Source organism: Arachis hypogaea, chromosome 11 (assembly GCF_003086295.3).
Source record: "Arachis hypogaea cultivar Tifrunner chromosome 11, arahy.Tifrunner.gnm2.J5K5, whole genome shotgun sequence".
NCBI lineage: Eukaryota > Viridiplantae > Streptophyta > Magnoliopsida > Fabales > Fabaceae > Arachis > Arachis hypogaea.
In genome coordinates, this window is record NC_092046.1 from 2,209,578 (window position 1) to 2,229,932 (window position 20,355).

Below are 20,355 nucleotides of genomic sequence, written 5' to 3' on the forward strand. Positions count from 1 at the left end.
GTGTATAAATAGGGGATGCATTGCATCCATCTAAACACAGCAATAACAAATATTCCTACCTTTCTCTTCTTTCATATATTATAAAGTCTATTTCCATTTCTCTCTCTCTTTACAGTAATAAAATAAATGCAATTCTCTCTCTTTACTTTTAATACTTCTTTCTATCTTTACATATATATACATATTACAACATATAATATTAATGTATATATACAAATTATTATTGAGCTAATTATATTAATGCTAGAGTCTTCTATTTACATATTTTATTTTATATTTACATCTTCCTTATTTATTTAATTGTTTTACAACACGTTATCAGCACGAGACTCTGATCAAATTTTTAGGAAGACTCCAGGTAACAAATTTTTATTATGTCGAAACTCTTTCATCTTGAATATAATGCTCTTGATATATTTGGAAATAATTATTTATCATGGATATAGATGTTGAAATCCATCTTGATTTAATGGATCTTGAAGATACCATTGAGGCTGAAAATAATACATCCCAGAAGGATAAAAGTCAAGGCCATGATTTTCCTTCGTCGTCATCTTGACATATGATTGAAAAATGAATATCCCACATTAAAAGATCATGCAGATCTGTAAAAAGACCTTGAAGAAAGGTACAATCATGTGATACTTCCTCAAGCCCGATATGTTAGAGAAAATTTTCTCAACCTTACATGCCTCAAATGTGCTCCTGCAGCAGCAGTATCGAGAGAAAGGGTTTAAAAAATATTCTGAGTTAATTTCTTACCTTCTTGTTGCTAAACACAACAATGAGTTGTTATTGAAAAATCATGAAGCGCGCCCAGCTGGCGCTGCCCCATTTCCTGAAGTAAATGTGGCAAATTACCCCAGAAGAAGTAAATGGCAATGTTTTAATAATAAGAAAAATTATGGAAGGAAAAAGAATTATGTTCAAAAGAGAGGATCTCACCGGAAGTGAGATAGAGAAAGGAATATCGGGCAGAATAAATCAACAGAGGATAAGTGTTTCTGTTGTGGTGGAAAGGGCCATTGGTCACGTACCTGTCGTACCCCAAGGCACCTAGTCGATCTTTACCAGGCATCTTTGAAAAAGGACGACAAAGGAAAGGAAAAAATTTTGTCTCAAATGATGCTGAGAACTCCACCACTCATTATGATGTATCTGATTTCTTTGAGGATCCTGAAGGAAATATTGGTCATTTGATCAATGATGGAATAGTTTGATATATGTATGTATTTGTTAAGTATTCAGGTGAATAATTTTACTGTGCATGTACTTCTACTCATTTTATTATTATCATTTGTTTTTGAAGAAAAATGGCAAGGACATATTCTGAAGATATTTGCCTTGCGGATAGTGCAAGTTCGCACACTATTCTCAAAAGTGATATATATTTTACCCATCTTGTGCCAAAAGAGGAATATGTTAATACTATTATTGGCTCAGGCAATGTGATAGAAGGCTCCGGAAGAGCTATAATTTTGTTTCCTGGAGGAACAAAATTTATAATAAATAATGCACTATTATCTACCAAGTTTCTGAGAAACTTGTTGAGTTTCAAAGATATTCGCCGAAATGGATATCATATTGAAACAATGAATGAGGGAAATCATGAGTATTTATGTATTACAACTCATGATTTAAATAAAAAGTTATATTAGAAAAGTTACCCTCACTTTCATCTGGGTTGTATTATACTAAGATTAGTGCAATTGAATCACATGCCATTGTAAACCAGAAGTTTACTAGCCCAAATGAGTTCATAACTTGGCACGACTGATTGGGTCATCCGGGAACAACCATGATGAGGAAAATTATTGAAAACTCTCATGGACATTCACTAAAGAACCAGAAGATTCTTAAAACTAGTGAATTTTGTTGTGCTGCGTGTTCTCAGGGAAAGTTAATTTTAAGGCCATCACCAGTAAAGATTGGATTTGAGTCCCCTGAATTCCTAGAAAGGATTCAAGGTGATATATGTGGACCTATTCATCCACCATGTGGATCTTTTAGATATTTTATGGTCCTAATAGACGCATCTTCGAGATGGTCACATGTGTGCTTATTATCTTCTCGCAACCTGGCGTTTGCGAGATTACTAGATCAAATTATTCGATTAAAAGCACAATTTCCAGAAATCCAATCAAAGCAATTCGTCTTGATAATGCTGGTGAATTTACTTCCCAAGCTTTTGATGCTTATTGTATGGCTAATGGAATAAGTGTTGAACATCCAGTAGCTTATGTTCACACACAAAATGGGTTAGCAGAATCACTTATTAAGCGCCTCCAATTAATTGTTAGACCCTTGCTTATGAAAACAAATCTCCCAACCTCGGTTTGGGGGCATGCAGTTTTACATGCCGCAGCACTTATTCGTTTGAGGCCAACGAGTTATCATCAATTCTCTCCTATGCAATTAACTTTTGGCCAGCAGCCAAATGTTTCCCATTTAAGAATATTTGGGTGTGCAATATATGTTCCCATTGCACCACCTAATCGCACCGAAATGGGACCCCAAAGAAAATTGGGGATATATGTTGGATATGATTCTCCCTCTATAGTGAGGTATCTTGAGATACAAAATGGTGATGTGTTTAAAGCCCGGTTTGCGGATTGTCATTTTGATGAATCAAAATTTCCAACATTAGGGGGAGAGAATAAGCTTCCTGAAAAGGAACTTAACTGGAATGCATCATCATTGATGCATTTAGATCCTCGATCAGTGCAATGTGAACTAGAAGTTCAAAAGATTATACATTTGCAAAGAATAGCAAATGAATTGCCTGATGCATTTTCCGATACAAAGAGGATTACCAAGTCGTATATACCAGTGGAAAATGCTCCAATTCGAATTGATGTCCCAGTAGGACAAGTAGCCACTGAAGCAAATTCACGCCAGAAGCGTGGCAGGGCGAAAAATGCCCCAATTCGAATTGATGTCCCAGTTGGACAAATTGCCACTGAAGCAAATACACGCCAGAAGCGCGGCAGGCCTGTCGGTTCCAAAGATAAAAATCCTCGAAAGAGAAAAGAGGTAAATATTCATGTGGAAAAAGACATAGTAAAGACACCTGCAGTTGTCCAAAATTCTGATATAACGCCAGAAGACGTTCAGGTACCTGAAAATTGTGAAAATGACGAGATCTCGATAAATTATGTCTTTACAGGAGAGAAATGGGACCGAAATAAGACAATTGTCAATGAAATATTTGCATATAACGTGGCATTGAATATCATGCATGAAAGTAAGGATCTTGAGCCAAGATCAGTCGAAGAATGTCGACAAAGGAATGATTGGCCAAAATAGAAAGAAGCCATGAAGGCTGAATTAGACTCACTTGCAAAACGTGAAGTCTTCGGACCTGTAGTCCGTACACCAGAAGATGTAAAACCTGTAGGATACCGGTGGGTATTTGTGAGAAAACGAAATGAGAAAAATGAAGTTGTGCGCTATAAAGCCCGACTTGTGGCACAAGGTTTTTCACAAAGGCCCGGTATAGATTTTGAAGAAACGCATTCCCCTGTAGTGGATGCGATAACATTGCGTTATTTGGTCAGTTTATCTGCATATCATAAACTGCATATGCATTTAATGGATGTGGTAACAGCCTATTTATACGGCTCATTAGATCGGGATATCTATATGAAAGTCCCTGAAGGACTAAAGATATCTAAACCATCCAATGAATATTCATAGGGATTATACTCAATTAAATTGCAAAGATCTCTATACGGTCTAAAGCAATCTGGACGAATGTGGTATAATCGTCTTACTGAGTATCTAGCCAAAAATGGATGATGATATCTGCCCCTGTGTTTTCATAAAGAAAACTGCTTCTGGATTCATTGTAATTGCTGTGTACGTTGATGATTTAAATATCATTGGGACTCCTGAAGAGATTCCAACAATTATAAAAACTACCATATCTTAGTGTCATTGGGGTACTTAATGTATCTTGCTAATAATACGCGACCTGACATATCATTTGCTGTGAATTTACTAGCAAGATATAGTTCCTCTCCAACCAGAAGACATTGGAGTGGAATCAAACAAATCTTTCGATATCTTCATGGGACGGTTGATATGAGATTGTTTTATCTCTATGGATCCAAGTCACAACTAGTTGGCTATGCAGATGCCGGATACTTGTCTGATCCACATAAAGGGAGATCTCAAACAGGATACCTGTTTACATATGGTGGAACAGCTATATCATGGAGGTCCATGAAACAGACGATTGCTGCAACATCCTCTAATCATGCCGAAATACTGGCGATTCATGAAGCTAGTCGCGAGTGTTTTTGGCTGAGGAGTCTGATCCAATATATTCTGTCATCATGTGGACTTATTGATCATAAGATAGCTCCAACTATCCTGTTGAAGATAATGCAGCATGTATTGCTCAACTTAAAGGCGGATACATCAAAGGCGATAGAACAAAGCATATTTCTCCCAAATTCTTCTTCATTCGTGATCTTCAAAATCAAGGGACAATTGATGTGCAACAGATCCGCTCAAGTGACAATCTGGCAGATTTATTTACAAAGTCACTCCCAAAATCCTCCTTTGAAAGATTGGTACATGAGATTGGGATGCGCCGATTTCGAGACATTAAATGATGTTGACAAGAGGGGGAGACTGTACTCTTTTTCCCTTGATCAAGTTTTTTTTCCCATTGGGTTTTTCTTGACAAGGTTTTTAATGAGGCAGCCCCATCATTAAAGGATATTGTACTCTTTTTCCTTCACTAAGTTTTTTTCCCACTGGGTTTTTCTTTAGTAAGGTTTTAACGAGGCAATAATCCTAAAATGGTCATCCAAGGGGAGTGTTGTGATAAGCATGGGACGTGGATGCCCATTTCTCCATGTGAAGCTCACATTCTCAAGAGAGAATGTATTTAATAAAGGTTGAAAAAGGGTGATATTTTATGTGTATAAATAGGGGATGCATTGCATCCATCTAAACACAGCAATAACAAATATTCCTACCTTTCTCTTCTTTCATATATTATAAAGTCTATTTCCATTTCTCTCTCTCTTTACAGTAATAAAACAAATGCAATTCTCTCTCTTTACTTTTAATACTTCTTTCTATCTTTACATATATATACATATTACAACATATAATATTAATGTATATATACAAATTATTATTGAGCTAATTATATTAATGCTAGAGTCTTCTATTTACATATTTTATTTTATATTTACATCTTCCTTATTTATTTAATTGTTTTACAACAAGAATATTAGTATTTTTAAAATATTTAAATTTTTGTATAAGATTAAAATAGTAACGCACATTCAGTTGTTTTCATATAAAATTGATAGTTAAAAATTGTTAGATGATAATTTAATTAAACCTGACAAATTATGTAATCGTTCTTAACTATTAATTTTACGTAAAGACAAGTGCATAGAATCTCTACTTAAGATTAATAATCCTCCCAATGATATAATGAGAACACTTATCATCTTCTTATTTCTCACTTTTGGTCTCAACTAGACCTTCTGTATAATTTAAACCCGTTTGTCCATATCTCAAATACTCAACTTTTTATTAGTGATGTGTGAATGAGAACTAACCGGAATTAGAGTATATTATTATCTTAGATCACTGATGATTTTAAGAGAATCATACAAAGCTGATCTGTTTCTAGCCTTAATGATCATATTGCAGATGGATGGTATTAAACTGAAAATACAAGAGGAGTTTACTCAACTTCAAATGATTTTCAATGGCTTCTTGAAAGGTAAATTCAATGAAATTTGGACGATGATTGGACTTGGTTATAGAGACTGAGGTGCCCTGAAAAGGTAACATTTTTACTTTGCCTAGCCTTACATCAAGCCTTACCAACAAACTCCCTTCGTCATGCTCGTGGATTAGCTACTTCAGCACTTTGCCCAATATGCAACCTTCATCAGGATACTGTCCTACACTGCTTGTGGGATTGGATTGTTATTGTTGATTTTTGAAAAAAAAATTAAAGATTTTTGATAGTGTATCATTTTTTGTCACTTACTTGATTTGCCGGATAAGGTTAATGGTTCAAATACAGGCTTATATGCTTTTTATTGCTTCCTTTTGGTGGGTTTGGCGGTGGAGGATGAATTCTATCTTCGATGATAATGTTTGGTCAATAAATGATGCCTATTGGAAGGTAATTAGGTTCTATTTAAAAAGAGATATGCTTACTCCGTAATTGATTTGTATCAAGATGTTATTTATTGCTGATGCTTACCACCTTTAAATGCGGTTAAGCTCAATGTTGATGGCAGTATTTGATTAATGCTGCAGTGTTTGTAGCAAGAGCGTGTGAAATGTTGTAAAAGAAGAGGAGAGTGAAGATAAGAAATTTAGGTGTATTGAATGGTAAAATTCAGTTACACTATTAGAGTTATCTTTTTTATATAGATACATAGATAGGTGCCACATTAGTTGGCTTCTAACTAACTATCAATTATTAACAGAAATTGATTCTATCAGAAAAAATTCTACTTCTAACTATTAGTAACTCTCTTTTTTTTACAATGTGCAAGTGATTAGTTTGGTTAACTGGTTTCTTTATGAGTCAAGTAACATCTTCCCTCAAGTTAGGAGTGAAAATATTTTTCAGGCCTAACTTGCCAATAAGAGCAGAAAAGGTTCCTGGATTAAGAGGTTTGGTCAATAAGTCTGCAAGTTGTTCACGAGTGGAAATTGGCAAAAGATGAATGACTTTTTCGAGCACCTTGTCTCTTACTATGTGACAATCAACCTGAATATGCTTTGTTTTTTCATGAAACACTGGATTGGAGGCTATGTGAATTGCTGCCTGGCTATCACAATAAATGCTAACTGGTTGCTTTAATTCTAGTTGTAAATCTAACATGATCTTCTTTATCCATATGGCTTCTCTAGTGGCTGATGCAAGTGTCTGATACTCAGCTTTTGCAGAAGAGGCAACTGCAGTTGTCTGCTTTTTACTTTTTTACGATACAATGGAGCTTCCAACATAGAAACAATAGGTAGTAGTGGATCTTCTAGTGTCTGGGCATGCTGCCCAATCTGAATCTGAGAATCCTGTGACTGTGATGTCTGCGCTTGCAGGGAAGAATAGACCATTAGTTGGGGCTCCTTTGATGTATTTGAGAATTCGGATTGCTGCCTTGAAGTGCACATCAGTTAGTGTTTCAAGAAACTGACTTAATTTGCCAATAGCAAAGCTGATTTCGGGTCGAGTATCAGCTAAATAGAGTAACCAGCCAATGAGCTTTCGATACTCAGTATTGGAGGGCAGTGGTTTTTCCCCACCTTTTGTCAATTTCGAAGAGTAATCCATTGGTGTGGAAGCTGGTTTGCAGTCCTCAAGTTGATGGTCTCTCAAGATATCTAGTACATACTTTCTTTGGTACAAGGCCAGGCTATCCTTGCCTCGAGCAACCTCCATGCCTAGGAAGTATTTCAAGTCACCAATGTCCTTTATGCTGAATTTTGTATCCAACAATGACTTTATGAAGTTAATTTCAGTCATGTCATCGCCAGCTATCACAACATCATCAACATAAATCAGCAAGGCAGTGAAGCCACTCAGTTGAGACTTGGTAAACAAACTATGATCAGACTTTGATTGAGAATAACCATAATCCAACAGAACTATTTTCAGTTTGTTGTTCCATTGGCGGCTGGCTTGTTTGAGGCCATAGAGGGACTTCTCCAACTTGCAGACCAAGTCCGGGGGGTTCATTCAAACCAGGAGGGGCTTGCATGTAGACTTCTTCCTCAAGATCACCATGTAAGAAGGCTGTATTGATATCAACCTGTTTGAGAAACCGGCCCTTGGCTATAGTAAGAGCTAACACGATTCTTAATGTGCTGAGCTTTAAAACGGGACTAAAGGTGTTAAGGTAATCAATGCCTGGCACTTGAGTGAAGCCTTTAGCCACTAGGCGTGCCTTGTATCTCTTAATCGTGCCATCAGGATTATGTTTCAACTTAAACACCCACTTACAACCTATTGCCCTCTTTCCAATTGGTAGAGCAGTGAGCTGCCAAGTCTTCAGTTTCTGAAGAGCATCGAGTTCCTCTTTAATAGCACTTCTCCAACAATTATGTTGTATTGTTTCTTCGAAGTACTTGGGTTCTTTATCAGTAGAGATGACTAGGGAGAAGGATTTATGATTTGAAGAAAGTGCACTATAAGACAAAAAGTGTGAGATTGGATACCTTGAATTTGAGTTGGAATTTGTTGTGGTGCTTATTCACTGATAGCTTTCTAGGTATTTAGGTGTCTTTCTTTTTCTGGTGGATCTTCTTGGAATCAGATTTTGTTCAGTGTTTTGTGCTGTTTGAGATGCATGCTATGTTGATGGAATGAAATCTTGTGATGCATAACTAATTGTGTATATCTCGTGTCCTGAGGAATTCTCATGTAATGATGCATGTTCAAGTGAATTATTAATGTCAGGTGTCACTGCTTGAGTGTCAGTGGGTGCTGGTGTAGGTGTAGTAAAAGTGGATGCGAGGATAGTACACACATCATATGTGAAAGGATCATGTATGAGTGGATGTTGACTGTTGCTAGATGCAAGATGAGGAATAGATGAATTAGAGCAAGTATTTGAGTTTTGATTAGAAAAGGAAAAATGGTTTTCATAGAATATTACATTCCTAGACACAAATATCTCTCTTAAATCCATATCCATCAAAAGGAAGCCTTTGGTTCCTTCCTTAAAACCAAGAAAAACACATCTCCTAGCTCATGGATCTAACTTAGTTCTACCCGAACTGATTGTGCTAGCAAAAATCAAACAACCAAAAATTTTAAGGCCAGTAATTATTGGGAGTGAGTGATGCAGCACATAATAGGGTGACAGATGATTTAAAAACTTTGATAAAATTTGGTTTATGATGTGCACAACATGTGCCACTGCAAGATTTCAGAAACATTTTGGCACATTTGAATGAAATAGAAGTGCCCGTGTCACTCTTAGAATGTGCTGGTGCTTTCTTTCAACAATTTCATTTTGTTGGGGAGTTTCGACACATGAACGTTGATGTAGTATCCCAGTTTCATTATAGAATGACTGCATTAAAAATTCTGCACCATTATCATTTCTAATAATTTTGATTTGTTTATGGAACTGAGTTTTTGCAAACACAACAAAATTCTTTAACAAGAAAGTGACTTCAGAGTTTGATTTCATAAAGTTCACCCAAGTAAATCTTGACTTAACGTCTACTATAGTAAGAAAATATTTGTGTCCATTTATTGAAGGAATTGAGAGAGGTCCCCATATATCTACATGCATCATATCCAAACAATGCTGCGATTTGATAGTGCTTAAGCTAAATGGCAGCAACTTTTGCTTTGCCAAGTGACATGCATTACAAGGATTCTCATCCTTGTCATAGGTAATGAAATTACAATGTTTTTTCATGTCAATTAAACCACTACATGGTAGATGTCCTAATCTATAATGCCATAGGTCCTTATCTCTTATGCTTTATATATTTATGATGCATGATGTGGTAATGCTTGTGCCAAATTGTAGATTCCTCGCCTCATCTTTCAGTGTATAAAGGCCTCCATCAGATTCAGCTTTGCCAATCATCCTCATGGAGTTGCAGTCCTGAATCTCACAGAGTTTGTCATTAAAAATCATTTGACAATGCAATTTGGCCGTGAGTTTGGAAACCGAAACTAGCTTGTAGTTGAAAGAAGGTATGTATAATGCATTTGTCAAATACATATTTTTTGAAAAATGTATTGTTCCAATTGTGTTGCTGAATGTAATAGTGCCATCTGGCAGCCGCACTATAATTGGATCAATTTTGTGATATGTTTGAAAATCATCAAGGGAGTATGATACATGGTCTGTAGCCCCAGTATCAATTACCCATGCAGTGCACTTGTTGTTTGAAATTGTTAGTGTCTTAACACTTGTTTTGAATTGAAGAATATGTACTAAATTACCTTGATGAGATGGTGACTGTGATTGTGTCACAATTTGGTCAGTACTTTGAATAGGCTTTAGCTCATAATTGGCCAAGAGTGCTGATAAAGCTTGTCTTTGCTCTGCAGTAAATCCAGAATCGACAGCCCTGCCTCTAGCCAATTGGCCACTGAGTTTCTCATTGTCTTCCTTAGTTTTTGCTATTGCCATGTAGTTTACAGCAGCTTCTCCACTATTCCTTTGCTTCAAGTGTGGAGGATAACCATGCTTCTTGTAGCATGATTTAATGTTGTGTCCTAGCTTCCCACAATGTGCACATTGCACCTTTCTACTTTGTCCTCTTCCGCCTTGATTTCTTCCTCCTCTACCTCTTCCTCTCCCTCTGTTTTGTCCAGATTCCACAAAGTTCAGGGAAGGAGTAGAATTCTTCACGATTTGTGGGGAGAGAATTCACTTTGGAATTGTCTTTCTTGTTAGGTGAGCATCGCAAATACATCGTTCAAGCTAGGAAAAGGATTCATCATCATCACTTGTGATCTCACACCAGAGTACTGATCATTTAATCCTCTCAAGAACCTGATTATTCGATCTTCAGACCTGTGACTCCTAATTACTCCTAATCCACAATTACAGGTTACACCACATTGGCACAATGGAATGCTTCTAAAATTATCAAGCTCTTCCCAAATTGTCTTCAATCTTGTGTAGTATGAAGTTACATCAAGTTCGCCTTGTCTTATGGCATACAATTCTTCCTGAAGCTCAGCGACTCTGTACCTATCACCCTGGTGGTATCGGTGCTCAAGTTCATTCCAAATATCACGGACAACATTGTTCCATATCAACGATTGAGATATGCATGACTCTAGAGAAAGATTAAGCCAAGACACTACGTACGTATTAAACCTTTTCCAGGGTTCAAACAAGCTACCGTCCTTCTCCGGTTCGGTTATCGTTCCATCCACGAACCCGAATTTGTTCTTCGATTCCAACGCCAATACCATTGCTCTCCTCCAAGATCCATAATTTTTTCAATTCAAGATCACATTTGTGATCGATACTCCGGGATTCTCAGAAGGATGAAGATATAGTAAGGGTTTGACGATTCTTGTGCCGAATTCGAAAAAGAGGTAGGGATCGGATTGTTACCTCGACTCAATTGAGTTTGTAGTGCAGTGATTTGATTAAGGAAGTAAGCGATGCTCTGTAGATTGACGGTTGCTGCATCAGGTGAATCTTGGTTGCTACGATTAGGTTCTGCCATTGATACTCCAAATCAGCGCTAGATATGCACGATTCAGACACTGAAATCTCTGGATTGTAGTGAGACATAGCGACCAAGTCGTTCTTCTCTCTCAACCCTTTTCTTGAACCCACGCTACTCTATTAGAGTCCACGCTCACCGCACCATGATTAATGGTGCAGTGTTTGTAGCAAGAGCGTGTGAAATGTTGTAAAAGAAGAGGAGAGTAAAGATAAGAAACTTAGGTGTATTGAATGGCAAAACTCAGTTACACTATTAGAGTTACCCTTCTTATATAGATACATAGATAGGTGCCACATTAGCTGGCTTCTAACTAACTATTAATTACTAACAGAAATTGATTCTAACAGAAAAGATTCTACTTCTAACTATTAGTGACTCTCTTCTTTCTACAATGTGCAAGTGATTAGTTTAGTTAACTGGTTTCCTTATGAGTCAGGTAACAGTATTCGATCAACGACAAGTTTGAGTGGGTGTGGAGGTCTTGTTCGCTCCCACAATAGACTTTGGCTTTTTGAATTTTCTATACGATTTTTCTCAATGGATATTCTATTTGTGGAATTAGAAGCAATTCGTCATGGTCTACAATTGGCATGGGAGCATGGATTTAAAAATGTTTGGTGCGAGTCAGATTGTGTAAAAATTATAGAACTAATAAATCTACACAAGTGTTATCCCCAGATGAATATTAGTTCTGAACTAGAGAATATCATGAAGCTGCTCCAAAAAGATTGGAACATTCATGTGACACATATATATCGATCCGTAAACATAGCTGTAGATATCCTTATAAAGATAACGACTAATTAAACTGAGCCTACTCATGTTCTTTCTTACCCTCCACCAGAAATTGTGGACGTACTTCGAAGGGATCTATCTCTTTTGAATTAAGTTTTTTTTTTGTTTTTCTTCAAAAATTAATTTATAAATGGAGAAAAAAAAGTGTAAATCAATAATATTGTATTATGGTGTGTTATGCATAAACGTGGATCTATAAAATGACAAACTTGTAAAATGTAACATGCGTTTGTCAATAATAACAAATTTACAAAAAAAAGAAAAAGAAAAAGAAAAAAGACCCTAAAAATGCAACCTACGTTTTGCATGAGAATAGATGCATGTTTAAAACGTGTCTCTCAAGCCCAGCTCATTTGACCAGTTTTTCGTGGGACGAAACAAAATGCAACCTGTATTTTGCAGGTGGGCAGATTGAGGCACAACCTGCGTTTTGCAGGACACTGCGTTAAACATTCGTACACGTGTCCCGTCTTTTGACTACTTTTCTCCTTTTGTTGTCCTTTTATATGCGTTGCTCCATTTTGAGATATGTTGATGAGTTTAGTGTATTTTTTCATGTGTGAGAGAGAGGGGGCGAAGAACTTCTTCTCTCCTTTTTATTTTTTATTTTATTTTAATTTAATTAAAATGATTCGTAATTTTACACTAACTACGAAGCACATGTTATTGAACATATGGATAATACTCAATATGTAAGTTTTTATTTTTTTATTAGTATATTATACTGTTATTGTTAATGTTGTTATTACAAAATTATAATACTTTCTATAATCTCAACCTCACTTTATTTAATTTTTTTGACACTACTAATTTGCACAAAAAATCACAAATATAAAACAAAGCTGAATGAAAATGATATTTATAGGTAAAATTTTCGGATTAAAATATTATAATTACGCAAAACGCAATCTATAATTTATAATTAAAAAAAAAAAAAGAAAACACAACCTACATTTTACAAGTTTTAAAATAAAAAAATTTAAAATTTAAAATGCAACTTGCTTTTTGTAATATTCAAAACGAAATAAAAGAAACGGATAAAATGCAACCTGTATTTTGTAGATTGCATATTTAAAAAAAGATTAAACTTCTAATCAGAATCTGTGATTTTGCAGGATTCAAATTTTAAAAAATAAATAAAAGAAGAAATCAAATCGCAGACTGTATTTTTTATTGACATTATACAAATATAAATACTTTATTCATATTCATTTTAGGGAAAAAGACAAATAGGTCCCTGACTTTTTAAATTTTTGACAAATATATTCCTGACAAAATTTAAATACAAAAAAGTCCTTGACTTTAACAAATGGAGGACAATTTAGTCCTTTCGTCTATTTGCCTCTCATACACCAAACGGAATTGGCTGACGTGGCTGAAACGGTGTCCAGGTGTCCGTTACGGTGCCACGTTAGAAGGGGAATAAAGTTCGAATGACAAATAAGTCATTGACGTCATTTTGCAAATAAAGTTCGAAGGACAAATAGGTCCTTGAGAATTTTTTTTTCATTATACTTCTATTATGAGAATTTTGTTTATGAAGACTAAAAGTTGGTTTTTTTTTTATAAAAAAAAATTATTTTGTATAGGTCGAATTGATTATTTATTTTATATGGGCGCCTATCCAAAAATGGATTAGCACTATGGCTTTCAATTTAAATGGTTTCAATTTCAACCAATCTGTAGTTGATAGTCAAGGTTGTGTAATTAACACCTGGGCTGATATTCTTAATATCAATCCCGGTATCATATAAAAAAATTGACTAATACTTTTAGCATTTTCAAGAAGTAATGCTAGGGGCCAGCAACTTTTGTGATTAGTAGCCATCAAATAGCCATCAATGATGATTTAATGGTGTGAGATTGGTGTGAAATTTTATCCAATGGCTCACCTTTTTCTGCTGGTTACATGCTGGCCAAAATTCAATAAAATTACTGGCTCCCTAGACTTTTCCATATTTGAAATAGTTGTAATTCCATTCACTATCTTAACTGAAAAAAATCTATAAGACTGAATTACCTGGGAGGCTTGCGCCCATAAGAAATCGCGGAGCCACCCATTAATGGTAATGGAACTCTGTGCAAAGTTTCCTTAATATTTACATTTACAACATTAATAGACTCTAATAAAATAATATTCAAATTAGATCTATATTATAATGTAAAAAAATATTTATGTTATAGATTGAATGAACTGATTGTATTTTGAAATCTAGTTAACTTGTTGTATTCTGCAATTTAAATTATTTGTATTAAAATTGCAGAAATTGGGCTTGTTCTGTTTCTACTTTTTTTCTTAAATTGCATTAGTTCAGTTTTAGTGCATTTGTGTACTATATTAAAATTTGTTAAATTGCATTAGTTCAGTTTTCATCATACCAGTGGCATTAGTTAGCATCACTTCATTTATGCATCAAGTTAGCATTAGTTCATTTGTGCATCATTCATGTATTAAGTTAGCATTAGTGCATTTGTGTATTATATTAGAACTAGTATTTTTATCCATAATAACATTACGAGAATAATTTTTTTTAAATTATAGTTCACTTTGTTCTAATAGTATAAATTATGCATGTCACAAAAGATTTATAAAATCAAATTACTTTTACAAAAAAGTCGTAAGTTGACAAAAATTTCTGACTAAAAAGACCAAGATATCTGCAGATAAAAAATTAAATAATAAGATTTTTAGTTATTATTTTTATATGAAAAAGTATAATTTTTTATTAATAATTAATTTTAACATTCGTTATTTAAAATTTAAAATAATTTAATGTGTATACTTTTACATTTAAAATATTTTAATTGTAAAAAATATCGAATGACATATTTTGATTTGTCAAATCACTAATATAAAATATAATTATATATAGAGTAAAAATAGTAGAAAGAAATATAAAAATGGAGAGAGGTAGATGGGAGAATTTAGGAAAGGAATTTATTAATTTTGAAAAAAAAAAACTCAATGATCTATTTGTCCGTCGAACTTTATTTGTAAAATGACGTCAATGACTTATTTGTCTTTCGAACTTTATTCCTTTTCCAGCGTGGCACCGTAACGGACACCTGGACACCGTTTCAGCCACGTCAGCCAGTTCCGTTTGGTGTATGAGAGACAAATAGACGGAAGGACTAAATTGTCCTCCGTTTGTTAAAGTCAGGAACTTTTTTGTATTTAAATTTTGTCAGAGATGTATTTGTCAAAAATTTGAAAAGTCAGAGACCTATTTATCTTTTTCCCTTCATTTTATTGTGTAATACCGAATTTCTTTCCGTACTCGCCTTTTTTCTTCTTTCATTTTTCACTATATACAACAAAAAATCTTATTTATCTCTCATCTCTCTACAATTTTTTTCTATTCTTATTTTAGAAGGATTATTTATTATTGGTTATAATTAAGGGTGGCAAACAGACTAGTCCGTCCTACCTAGTGAGGCGATCCCAAATTTCTCATCCATCCTGTCTAATGGTAGATTGGCAGACTAAGCCTGCCAATTTTTTTTATTTTATATTTTTATTAATAAATTATTAAATATTAAACAATATATATAATTTCACAATCATTTCAATAAATTTATAATTTCTAAAGATATAAAAACTCATAATTTATAAATTCACAAATTTATAATTCTAAATATGTAGTAAACATAATTATCAACCAAATTTTTTAAAATAAAATAATAAAATTAATATTGTAAAAACTAAAACAAAATATTATGCAAAATATATAATTAAATTTCTTCAAATTTCTAATCAATCAAATATATAAAACATAATCTAAATTATAATTTAAAATATCTTTAATTATAAAAAAAATCACAGACCCGCCAAAAAAGTATGTAAATTAGACTAATTTTTTAATTATAGCAGTTTTAAATTAGGTATTAGGTTTTCTCATTTTCTGCTCATTTCTTTAAAAGAAAAAAAATCTTAAAAGCTGGGTAAGAAACAAAAAAGAAAAAGACATGTCACATGACCGAAGGAGTGGATAAATATATGATAAAGATCCAAAGCATGAAAATGGGGCCCACCACTCTCATGATTTTTTGTGTACAAGTGGCGCTTTGTAAGAAAATCCACTGAACACTCACAAGTGTAGCATTGAGTGAGCTACTTAACTGTTTCTTCTTCTTCTTCTTCTCCTTCTTAGGGCTCATCCATTTCTTTATTCAGCCGCAAATCTCTCATCTCTGGTAATCATCTCCTTTCTCTTTTTCTTTTTGTCCGAAAAGCAGATCCTTGCTTTCTTTCATTTTGTGATGTGAGATCTTATCAGTTTTGCCTTTTTTGCTTTGATATCATGCATATAATTTATTTCTATGAATTTGATGATTTAATTTCTAGATTCTCAATATAAGATCTTGTAGGAATGACATGAACCCTAATTTTCAGGATATTGCGTGAAGATTATAGATAGATGAAAATCTTGTTTATATTTCACTGTAAAATGACAAAATATCAAGGGTTATGTTATGATCTGTTTTTGTGTGTGTGTGTGTGTTTGATTCACAGTTGAAACAAGAAAATGCAAGGAGGATTCCGTTCGATTTTGTCCCATGGCAACGTTGTCAAGAGCGCAATTCTGCAGAGAATGCGCATGGTGAATTCCCCTCAATTGCAGCCTCTTGTGCTTAAGAGGTTCGAGTCGTCTGCTGCTCCGGCTCGCATGGAGGAGCATGGATTCGAGAGCACCACGATTTCCGACATCTTGAAGGTGAAGGGGAAAAGCGCAGATGGATCTTGGCTGTGGTGCACCACGAATGACTCTGTTTATGATGCTGTTCAATCGGTACGCAAATCTGATCCGTGTTGCTATTGCTATCAAAATATAGAAGTTTCTGGTGTTTTTTGAACTAAATACTTTACATCCATTGCAGATGACTCAGCACAATGTGGGAGCATTGGTTGTTGTGAAGTCTGATGAACAAAAGTCAATTGCGGGAATTATAACAGAAAGAGGTAAATTCACATTATAATGGCATTTTAACGAAACAATTGTGGATGCGTAGCCAGATCAAGAACTTTAGATATGACGAAAGAACAAAAAAATTGTGGTTAATGATGCCGAGGAACAATGAAGTTGTGTGAGGAATCAAAATGTGAATGTAGAATATCTTGCTACTAATGCATTCAGAAAAATTCATGAAAATTTTAGAGAAGTGAAGATGATTTTTAAATGCAAATACAAAATGGGAGGATTATGGATCTGTTTGGTTTTTGGGGACATTTATTTTTTTCAATATTGAAAAGAGAAGATGAAATCTGAAAACTCTTTCTGAAACCAAATATACTCTAATTAATTTTTTTTTTAAATGATCTCCTCTATGCTCTATCGCTTTCCTTTGTTGCTATCTAAGTCTTCTAACTTCCTTTAGAAACCCATAGAAAAAGACTTTTGTTAAGATCAGTTGTGTTGTAGTTGGCGTAATAAGTTAAGCCATTAATGTATACATTAATTATCACCAGAAAAATGAGGCTATCATGAAGGGACATCATCATTTCGTGTGCTTCCTTTTAAAAGAACACGAAATATATGTAGATGCAAATCAACTAGCTAAATATAATGACATAATGGGGAAAAGAAGTTCCTTGAACCTTGATGTGTACTTTAATGTAGTTTTAGAATTTAGACAAAGTGTGATCCAATATCTATATATAGAAATGAAAGTGAATTAAATTTGTCTCTTGGTTGTTCATGTAACAAGTTTTTTTCATCCTGTTATCCAGATTACCTCAGGAAGATTATTGTGCAGGGAAGATCATCCAAGTCGACTAAGGTCGGAGACATCATGACAGAGGAGGTATTGGAAAATATCTTCTGCTTATGTCACTTTCCTTCTCTATTTATGTATTTAATGTTTTGGAGAATTTTATGGTTCACCTAATTAGTGGTCCCCTGCCCCATTGGATGCAAGAAATGATGAGAACCATAAAAGATCTCATTTATTTGCTTTCATTTTAAATTTTAACAATTTAAAGATACCAGTAATTGTGATTTCGTGGCTGCAGAACAAGCTCATCACTGTCACACCTGATACCAAAGTTCTAAAAGCAATGCAATTGATGACAGGTACTCTGTGATCCTAAACTAGAATATTAAATATATGTCATATAAATTGACTAAAATTGCAAATTTACAAAGCTAGAATAATGTAACCTAAATTTGTTTTTTTAAACATAACCATAGTGGCAGCAGGATGAAATGATACTGTACATATTTATTCATCCACAACAATCTGGCACTTGATATTTTGCAGAAGATTCTGGTCATCTAGTATTCTTCAAAGTGTTTAATTTCTATGCACAGTCGATGTATAACTTCTACATGACCATTCAATCAGGTGCTACCATTTAAATAAAAGTAGTTGATTTCATATTTACTATCTCAAAAAATCACCACTTTTATCTATGTGGTAGCACCTAATTAGATGTTAATGTAGAAGAGTTTTTACAGATATAATACATGGATAAATTAGAATTATAAAAAGGAAAAGAAATGACCAATTGAGATTAAGCAATTTGTTCATGTTTCTATCATCCTCCCACTTTTTCCAGATAACAGAATCAGACACATTCCTGTGATCAATGATAAGGGAATGATAGGCATGGTGTCCATAGGAGACGTGGTTCGTGCAGTGGTGAGCGAGCACCGACAGGAACTCGATCGTCTGAATGCTTACATACAAGGAGGTTACTAAAGGGTTATGTAACAGCCCTTACTTTTATGGCACTCAAGTTGACTTTGGATTATTATGTTAATAAGCTGTTTGAGTGCTTGTAAATATGTTTATGGCCACAAAAGCCATCATGTTTTTACTCTTAGTACTTTGGAACAGAATGTTAATAATCACTTCTTGATGATACTCTTTGGAATTTCATTTTTCTGTGCATTTCAGAGGGGTGTGTTTAATTTAACATGTTTTGCTTTACTTTGCCAGCTGTTTATGTTGCATGTTTGGTATGGAATTCAGATTAATGCAAAGATGTGTGCCATTTGTAATTCAAAATTTGTGCCATATTTGAAAGGAAAAACACCCTCTTGCTCCTATCCATTATTATCAATTTAGAGTTTAGACAATTTGTATCCTAACAATAAAAAAATTGACAAATGGCCCCTCAATTTCATTTTCTGTTAGCCACACAAACTCTTTGTGCTTCTGAGTTGGTCTTTACAAATCTGATGTGGATCGAAACTTGTTTCGGACACTTAATTCCCTGCCTACTCATTTTCGAATTTTTTCCTTTAAAGGTTAGATTGTCACTTTCTTTTCATAATATGCGTGTTTGGCACCATTTTAGAAAAAATTTTTAACTTCCGAAAAGTTAATTTACAGCTTTTTTAAAAAGTAGAAATATATAATTTTTCAGCTTCTCGATAAGTCATTCTACCACTTTCTTAAAAAAAATTAATTTCAAAACAAAAAAAATCTACTTTCCTTCTTGACTCTGAAAAATATTGACCCTTCACTCCCATTTTCACGCAAGGTTTGCTAGAAGCATTGGCCTTCCACCATCATTCTCACGCAATGTTCCAAACTTTACCATTTTCACGTAATGATTCATGTGATGAAAGTATTGATCCTCCACCTCCATTTTCATTTTCAGACAATATTGCATCTGAACAACCTACTGCATATATTCCTTCTAAGTATTTTTTTTATCATTTTATTACTCTATTTTTATATATTAAATTTTTATTTAACTGTGGTATGAAATTTCAATTTTAATTTTATTTTTTTCACATGTGATTTTATAACTTGCTATTATTTTCATAGTTAATTATAGAAGTTCTTGACCTCAATAAAGGAGAAGGGAGTTCTAATAGGAGTAAAAAAAAAAACAGCAACAAAATATACATTGACACATTTTATATTTATTTTTTATTTTCACCTACCATATCATACACAATATTAGTGATTAAGTCATGTAAAATCAACATTCAATATTGGAAAGTATTTGTTATTATTGTTATTTTAATATTCATTCTCTTCTGTAAAAAAAATTTATTTTTTGAATTATTTATTCAAACACTACAACTTTAAAATAAATATTTTTATAATAAAAAATTCAAACACAAAATAATTTATTTATAAGTTGAAATTAATAAAAATTTTTATACTTTAAATTTTTTTTCCAAAAAACTTATTTAAGTTATTTATTCAATCCGACCTAATTAGTTTTTCGTTAAGAGAAATAGCCAGAAAATTAGATGGAGTATTACTAACTGATCTCAAATCTCATTCGCTAACGCTTACGCAACATTGTGATAATGGGCCTTGGTATTTATGACTGGGGACAAATAATAAATGCATTCGTCTGAAATGGCTCTGATTTTACACTACCTTGGAAAAATA

General features: G+C 33.9%; 1 protein-coding gene across 1 annotated transcript; it reads left to right on the forward strand.

Moving 5' to 3' along the window:
* The first annotated feature begins 16,017 nt into the window (after window positions 1-16,017).
* Window positions 16,018-18,879, forward strand: LOC112719839 (CBS domain-containing protein CBSX3, mitochondrial). The gene is made up of 6 exons (XM_025770557.3): window positions 16,018-16,194; window positions 16,514-16,790; window positions 16,879-16,960; window positions 17,729-17,802; window positions 18,011-18,071; window positions 18,557-18,879. The coding sequence occupies exons 2-6, from the start codon at window positions 16,527-16,529 to the stop codon at window positions 18,697-18,699; spliced, it is 624 nt and encodes a 207-aa protein (XP_025626342.1). The 5' UTR covers window positions 16,018-16,194; window positions 16,514-16,526; the 3' UTR covers window positions 18,700-18,879.
* The last annotated feature ends 1,476 nt before the right edge of the window (window positions 18,880-20,355 follow it).

Bases quoted from the DNA above. Each gene is read 5' to 3' on its own strand.
- LOC112719839 (XM_025770557.3), top strand. From the start codon at position 16,527: ATGCAAGGAGGATTCCGTTCGATTTTGTCCCATGGCAACGTTGTCAAG. The intron at 16,791-16,878 runs GTACGCAAATCT...CATCCATTGCAG, and splicing joins TTTATGATGCTGTTCAATCG to ATGACTCAGCACAATGTGGG. The intron at 18,072-18,556 runs GTACTCTGTGAT...CACTTTTTCCAG, and splicing joins AGCAATGCAATTGATGACAG to ATAACAGAATCAGACACATT.